The 7,624-nt window shown below is 38.6% G+C and overlaps 2 protein-coding genes across 4 annotated transcripts in view; one reads left to right on the forward strand and one right to left on the reverse strand.

The window, feature by feature from the left end:
- Window positions 1-332: 332 nt before the first annotated feature.
- LOC111446689 (PRA1 family protein H-like) lies at window positions 333-3,084 on the forward strand. Of its 2 annotated transcripts, XM_023085614.1 has the most exons (4): window positions 342-1,030; window positions 1,484-1,620; window positions 2,538-2,609; window positions 2,684-3,084. In XM_023085614.1, the coding sequence occupies exons 1-4, from the start codon at window positions 591-593 to the stop codon at window positions 2,752-2,754; spliced, it is 720 nt and encodes a 239-aa protein (XP_022941382.1). In that variant the 5' UTR covers window positions 342-590; the 3' UTR covers window positions 2,755-3,084. The 2 variants fall into 2 exon arrangements, with proteins under 2 accessions (XP_022941383.1, XP_022941382.1); XM_023085615.1 differs by lacking the exon at window positions 2,538-2,609 and having other exon boundaries at window positions 333-1,030.
- A 328-nt stretch (window positions 3,085-3,412) lies between these two features.
- The window catches only part of LOC111446686 (germinal center kinase 1-like), a 17,811-nt gene continuing 13,599 nt past the window's right edge, over window positions 3,413-7,624 (reverse strand). For both annotated transcript variants that reach the window (XM_023085609.1, XM_023085610.1), the window contains 7 exons: window positions 7,382-7,474; window positions 7,127-7,294; window positions 6,559-6,689; window positions 6,351-6,483; window positions 4,280-4,404; window positions 4,014-4,193; window positions 3,413-3,600 (listed from right to left, as the gene is read on the reverse strand). In XM_023085609.1, coding sequence (XP_022941377.1) covers window positions 3,561-3,600; window positions 4,014-4,193; window positions 4,280-4,404; window positions 6,351-6,483; window positions 6,559-6,689; window positions 7,127-7,294; window positions 7,382-7,474 — 870 coding nt within the window. In that variant the 3' untranslated portion in view covers window positions 3,413-3,560. The remainder of the gene's footprint in view (window positions 3,601-4,013; window positions 4,194-4,279; window positions 4,405-6,350; window positions 6,484-6,558; window positions 6,690-7,126; window positions 7,295-7,381; window positions 7,475-7,624) is intronic.

Here is a 7,624-nt window from a genome sequence, read left to right on the forward strand (position 1 = left end):
ACTCAGGCAAGCTAAAGCTACCCAATTGATCGATCTCCTCTCAGAAAGGAAAAAAGTGCAAGTATATTTAGAATCTGAGATATAAAATTTCAATCAAGAAAGATTGAATTGACATATGTCGTGAGAGAATTCGAATTCGAATCGATCAATGGCCAAACCATATGAACTATGCCAAAGTTGACGAACTTTCCTATAAGATACAAATCCAATAGGATATATATATTTTTTAGTTGTTCTCAGGACTTCAAAATGGTGCACTTCAAAATTATGATTCCAAAAGAGGGGCCAAGCAATCGAATTTAAGAATATTATTGAAAAAAATAGTATTTTTGTAGTCAAAAGAAGAACCCAATAACCCGGATGCCGGGCCCGCCGGGAATCTGAACCGTGGCGTTGATTATTTGATTGGCGAGACGGAGGAGAAATCATGAGACACCTCCATCAATCTGCAACACAACAGAATAAAACAAGAATCTGGAACCAACAATCTTCAATCACAAGGCCATTTCAATTCCCCTTTATATATAACCCACTTTGTCAAATTGTCTCTTCTGATTCTGAATCCCTTGATTTTGTTGCTTCGATTACGAATGAGTTTCTCACCCAATCCACTTTCCCTCAGCGTCCCTGACGGTGCTTTCGATTCATGGCTCCGCGATTCCGGCTACCTTGAAATTATCGATCAGCGCACCTCTGACGTCCACCGTCATTCCTCCGCCGCTGCCGCCGCTGCTGCCCCCATCACATCTACCTCCGCCCCCACCACCCCTTTAGCTACTGGTTTCTTCATCTCCCTTTTCTCTCGAATCGTGACCCTTCTCTCCATTTTCACCCTTAACCCCTTTGCCAAGCTCTCTGCTGCGGATTTTTCTGGGCCAACCCCCTCCTGGACTTCTGGGTTTATTGGGTCTTTTGAGTCGTACTCGTTTCCTTCTTCGCCGGCTCAAGCTCGTCTAAGAGCCCATGAGAATGCTAAACGCTATGCTCGCAATTACGCGTCCCTGTTTGTTCTCTTCTTTGTCTGCACGCTGTATGTTCTTCTCTCTCTCTCTCGTTATTGCTTGGGTGTACATTATGTTCTTGAAGTTGTTGATTTCATGGGGGTTGCGTATTGGGTTCTGTTTGGTTTTTCATGAAGAGGAGAACAGTGGAAGCTGTGAACTAATCGGTTTGTTAAAAGCATTTTGTTTAGATACGGTGATGGCTTTAGTTGTTTGATTGGATTGTTGAAGCCTACTCGAATGCCAATCCCAGTGTAAATTCTGTGCATTAGAAATTGTGGATTGGCTTTGAGCTATTCGAAATGGTTGGATTAGATGAAACTATCAGGCACTTGCAGTTTCTTCTTACGTTTTCCTTTTGTGGATTCAAGTGGTTTGACTGAACAGAGATAGCCACTGTTGCTTTTGTTGGTCATTAAACTCGAACACTATCACCTGGTCATGTTTTTCTTATGTTTAAATTTTGTTGTGGATGATTTCAGGTACCAGATGCCTGTTGCCCTTCTTGGGTTGATATCATGTATGGCACTTTGGGACGTTGTTAAGTTTTGTTGCAACAGGTGGGGATTAGACAAATATCCAGTTGTTTGGCAGTGTTTGGTTCGCGTTGCTCAGTGTGGTGAGTTTTAACGTTTTTAAGTAGGACTTTGCATATACACATCTGAGAAGTTCCTCCCAAGTCTTCTCTTCAAACATGTATAATGCCTATGGCTATCTATCGTAGTTCTTGTTTTGACTGTTTCATTTGGTTAAGATTACAAGCCTAAGGCTATCTATCGTTTTAAGATGACTGATAATATTAGCTCAATTGTCCCGTATTCTGAGAAATTGAGCTAATGTGTTGGCGGGGTAGGCAGCATGTGAGACCCTACATTGATTGAGGAGGAGAACGAAGCATTTTTTATAAGAGTGTGGAAACCTTTTCCTAGCAACGCGTTTTAAAAACCTTGAGGGGAAGTTCGAAAGGGAAAGCCCAAAGAGGATAATATCCGCTAGCGGTGGGCTTGGACTCTTATAGATGGTATAAGAGCTAGTTACCGAGTGGTGTGTCGGCAAGGACGTTATGCCCCAAAGGGGGTGGACACCGAGCGGTGTGCCAACGAGGACGTTGGGCTCCGAAGGGGGTGGAATGTGAGATCCCTTATCGATTGGAGAGGCCAGCAAGGATGCTGGCCCCGAAGAGGAGTGGATTGTGAGATCGCATATCGATTGGGGATGAGAACGAAACATTCTTTATAAGAGTGTGGACGAAGCATTCTTTATATGAGTGTAGAAACCTTAAGGGGAAGCCTAAAACGAAAAACCCTAAGAGGACAATATCTACCAGCGATGGGCTTGAGCTGTTATATCTGCATCTGATCTTGTAAAAGTTTTGCATACGTTATTTGGAAGCCTTTGAGATTTATTTCAAAACTTAGTAAATTACATGCATGATCCACAATTGTTTGAGCTGCTATTGTTAGTTCATTACATCAGTAATCATCTTATATAATCCTTTTTTTCTTCCAAATACTGAACTAGTATAATATTTTGCAGTGACTGTTATCATCCTTTTATTTTCCAACTTTCAAATGGCAATTTTCTGTGCACTCGGTATTGGGTATACAGGTGACTCCGAAACATTTCTATGCTATGTAATAGAGTTCTTCATCACTAATTCTTTTCGTTTGAAACGTTTGCAGGCATGATTTTGCACGCTGCATTTCGGAAGCTGACTCTCGCCAAGCCCCCATCTACTGGGAGTCGAAAATAGGTAGCTACAGAACAAATATTTGTAATATTACATGTGAGCTATGTTTGAGCAAGCTTGCTGCAAGGTACCCACATCTGAATCTATGATGAGATAAAAGTGCTGGTAATTCTGCATTCTAAAGGACAAAAAGCATTAGTTGTATTAGATAGAACACAGAGGTTTGAAGCTGTATTGGCATGTTAAGTTCAAAGAAAGTTAATGATGTTCTTGTCGATTCTGCTAATGAATCTACCAAGCGATGAAGATTTTAGCTTTTTTTTGTACAAAGTATTTGGATGATTCAATGTAGTAGTCTAGATTTTTAATGTAAAATATATATTCAGGTGTTTACATGGATGTTGTGTGATGTTCAATATATGATCAATGTTAATTTAAACTTCATCAGTTGTCTTCCGCTATGTTAAATTATTACCATAAACCAAAATTAAAAAAAAAACAAATCAAGGACAATTGGAAAATTTTAAAATTACGGGACTAATAGAACCATGCAATATATATGCATGCTTCGAAATGTTGAGGTCGATATCGACGTGGATGAAAATGTCCTTGATTTAACTCTCCACTATTCACAGCATTTCAATAGAGCAAATTATTCATATCAGTATTACAAATGTGAATGCAATGAATAGCAAGCACCCATATTCAAAGAAATGTGAAATGCTGCTAACAAAACAAAAATTTCATAAGCAAAAATCACAAGATTAATAATTAATACACCATTTCTTACAACCACGTATGTACATCAACTCAAATAATGCACTGTCAAGAATAAAAAATATCAAACAAATACACAACCTTTCTCCCATTCAAGCTGGACTCAGATCCCTTGATACCTGACCTTGCCATCTGATTCACAAAGCCATGCAGTTTAGCTCAAGCCCATTTGGCAGTAACCAGAAACAATGTTTGATGCTCCGTTTTAACTTTCAAATCTGCTATTTTTATCCCCTGATTTTCTAATGTAAAGCATTTTTAGTCTGTCCTGATGATGTTTTATTAGTCACTCTACAGATGTTTTATTAGTCACTCTACAAGAACTTCATATGAATACTCCCAATTTTTCTATGGTGTGCAAATCAAATACGTAAACAAGTGGCTGAATACGGGCGAGGCTAAAGGAAATGGGTGACGGATGAGCTGAAGATTCCCTAGTCTAATAAATAGCACAGACGAAAACAGTGCATCAATCTATTTGCGTAGAACCAAATATTTTCCTACCACTGGATCAAAAAAGGAATGACAATTACCATAAAACAAACCTGGAGAGTAAAAATCTAGCAAGCGAGCTCAAATTAGAATTTGAATGAAGTTCCTTGTTCGATTGCTTTTTGCTGCTATCAGAATCGGCGACATCTTGTGTATCTTCAGGAACTGTCTTTGTCTTGTTGAATAAGCGAGTGGCCAAGTCTTGTAAATTTTTCAGTGAAGATTCCTCAGAACTGCAGAGATGTTTCTCGAAGTTAATTATGAGAACTTAACATAGCGCGACATGGGAGGGATTAAGAAAATGAAAGAACTAACAAACCTGGCCAATTTCTGGAGCAACTTGGTAACAAGAACTTCACATGATCCAGGTTTTACGCGTTCCATATTTATAAGTGCATTAATTACGGTACGAGAAGGTGATCCTTCCGAATCATCTGCAACTACCTGAGATGACATGTAAGAGGAGGTTACACTTTTCAGCACATTTGTACTCAGAAAATAAATGTCGTTGAATAAACAGAAAAAATATTGTGCACGTTGGTTATCACTCTGACAGAACAATTTGCTAAGGAATCAAATCAAAAGCTCGTGTGCTATAATAAATGCACCATAAAAGGCCTATCTAGGGATGAGGGTATTGAGAGACCCAGGGTTAAATTTGTATATCCAAGTAATAGGAAGATGAAAGAAGAGAGAGTCCAAGTTGGATAAGTAACCTTGTCATGAAGTCAGTAAGCTAGCGTGGGGAAAGGTAAAATTTACAAGTTTTTTAAGGAGCTGCAAATCTGATCATAAGGGAAGGAGGGAGATTGGATGCCAAGGTAAGAAGTAGCTAGTATGGAGAGACGGAAGACTCACTTTCTCCTCCAAACATTGTATTTCTGTTGATATACTGGAAGTAAATCAAATTTAGAACAGCTCTCTCATTGTATCACAGAGCAGTTTGACGCCTGGAAATGGTTGAGGTGAAGATACTGGAGGAGAATCGCTAGGATCCAATCCTCTATGTAACAACTGCTGACACAAACATGAGAGAAGATAGCAGGTCGCTGGAGAAGACAGTGGAGCTAGTGTCTGAGTGCATGACCAATTCTCTTCACGAACACTTCAGCTCAATAGAACAAAAAGCGATGGGAAAGGACAGGTAGTATCGGATACATTGGCAGCATAGGAGGAGAATTTTACTGGATACATTGGCAGCATAGGAGATGATTCCAATCAATGCATGGCGAGGGCTGAAATGGAGAATGAAAAGGCGGCATTCATATGACAGGCCAAAAGGCAATAGTTCAATACCATCAGGAAGTGGGCTAAAGGTAGAAGCAGGAAAAAGAAAGTTATAATTCACTTTCCTCCCTCCTTGCAGGAAGCACCCTATGTGAGAAATTCTTGGCCCTTAACCACGGGCCAACTGTTAAAGAATACTGCTTCAAAATTGGCCTCTGACCTCAACTATTAGCCAATATCTCTAATGATGTGTTAAGGAATTGGAAAATTCATCAGTGGACCAAAGTAGGCTATCGAGGTTGAATTCCGTCTTTTGCTGCAAGGATGCCAAGTTTAGATGGGAGTGGCCCAACATTTAGAAGACAAGAAGAAGAAAGCCCTACAGCTTGTGAAAATCCTTGGATCTTTCACAACCAACCGCACGTAACACCTTAAAAAGAACAAAAGTAGACAGGGGGCATGGTTGAGACTAAGAAAAAGTCAATGCAGGGAGGCCCATAAAGAGAGGTGCTACACTCTGATTATACCAGAGCCTAGTGAACAAGCTGTAGGTCGATAAGAACATGGAAGTGTATGTGAATGATGTGTTAGTAAAAAGCCGAACTACCCAACAGCTTGCTATTATGAAAGAAGAGAGAAAGCCAAGGTCAGATAAGAAAGAAATACATGAATTTAGTTTACATATGGCAATAAGTAATATGTGCAAGTTTTTTAAGACGTGGAATAACCAATTGTCAAGAAAATAAATAAAAGTAGGAGAGAAATCAGTGTCGTCATTAAACATGGCCAGGAAAGACTTGAAATGCTTCACAAAATGTTGTGGCAGTTTGGACCACAAGACGTCAAACGGAAAATGAGATAGGATGTTGGTGAAAGTAAGAAGAAGCTAATAGTTGAGAGATGAGAAACTCAAATTTCTCAATAAATCTCTTATTTTAATTGGAAGTAAAACCAATTTAGAGTAGATAAGCTCTACCAAAGACGTAGTAGACAAAGGATAATTCAAAAAACAGGAAAGAGAGCATAACAAGATGGAACACACTTCACAAAAGTATCATGAAGCTGTCGCAGATATTACTAATGCAGAAAAATTATTATATCAGCAAGATATTGGATGTACATAATTCAATGCAATAAACTTATGAACTCCAATCAGCTCTTACCTCTTTCAAGGATGGCATAAACAACATCGATAAAGGTGCAGAACCCGAGGCTATTTTTGCAAATTCTTCATTATCACTTGATAGAGAAGGTTTTGGCAATGCTCTTGGTGCATCAAAGAATTCATGAGAATGCCTGAAAAATATTGACATCAGGCACAGACCGACATTCAGAGGAGCAAAATTTATTTTGGCAATTACTTAGATGTACCTCGAAGAGTCAGAGCTACTCACTGTTTGCTCTGTTCTTCTATTTTCCTTCCTGTCGCTGTGTATAGGGCGAGCTGATCTTTCCCTTGCATTAGCTCTCTTCAATCCTGCTGCTTGAATTGCAGCCTTTGCCTACAGTCATCAAACAGGTCATAATTAGTCACTGTACAGCACTGGAGCATATTTTTGATTTGTGTGCTAGCAAGGAACAAACAGAATTATTTTTTTTTAAGGAGATACATTTAAATTCTACTATAAAACCAAAATGCTAAATTAAATGAGTAAGGATTGCGATCGTAAATACATGATCTCAGAACTTCAACAAAAATTACCAAAAAGATGCATTTAAAAAGGGAAGATACTTGCCATGTTTAAATCCAACCTCCACCTATTTGCCCTTACCAGGATAACAAAAGAATACTCATGTCAATCTTAAAAACGCATGTTTTGGCCTACAACTAATTAAATCAACCCGACTGAATATAAAATTAGTAGCAATATAATAAAACCAACAGTAAGAGCTACATTGAATAATGATGAGAACACAAATCAGTAGAGTTAAAAGCCACCTCCGCAAGGTTAAATGCACTATCTTCAGGAGACAAACTTGAAGTTTTTTCTTGAATTCCCAATCTGGATTTAGGAGTCCGAGGAGAATCAGAATCATCACGTTCACCACGCATAACAATAGTACCACAAAGGGATGTGTCCTCAAAACATGCTTGTGCACTTCCAGACTGCATCACATCGTTGATTTCATAACCAAATGTGCATAGCAAAGCTCAATACGATCAAGAGCATCATTATATTTAAGAAAATTCTACCGGATTGTTTTCATTATGAAATTGAGTAGATGCATTAGATCCCCTGGGAGACCGAATCACAATAGTTCCTGAACCACTTACAGATAACTCTTCCTGGAAGTTAAGCATTGAAAATAAAAATAATAATAAGGAGAAGAAGAAAAGGTAAGAGATAACGTTATCCGCAACAAACTTCCAAACTATAGCCATAATATTCAGTTATCCTATAAGGGTTTTTTTTTTTTTTTTTTTTTTTTTTTTTTT

This window comes from Cucurbita moschata, unplaced genomic scaffold (assembly GCF_002738365.1).
Source record: "Cucurbita moschata cultivar Rifu unplaced genomic scaffold, Cmos_1.0 Cmo_Scf00008, whole genome shotgun sequence".
Taxonomy (NCBI): domain Eukaryota; kingdom Viridiplantae; phylum Streptophyta; class Magnoliopsida; order Cucurbitales; family Cucurbitaceae; genus Cucurbita; species Cucurbita moschata.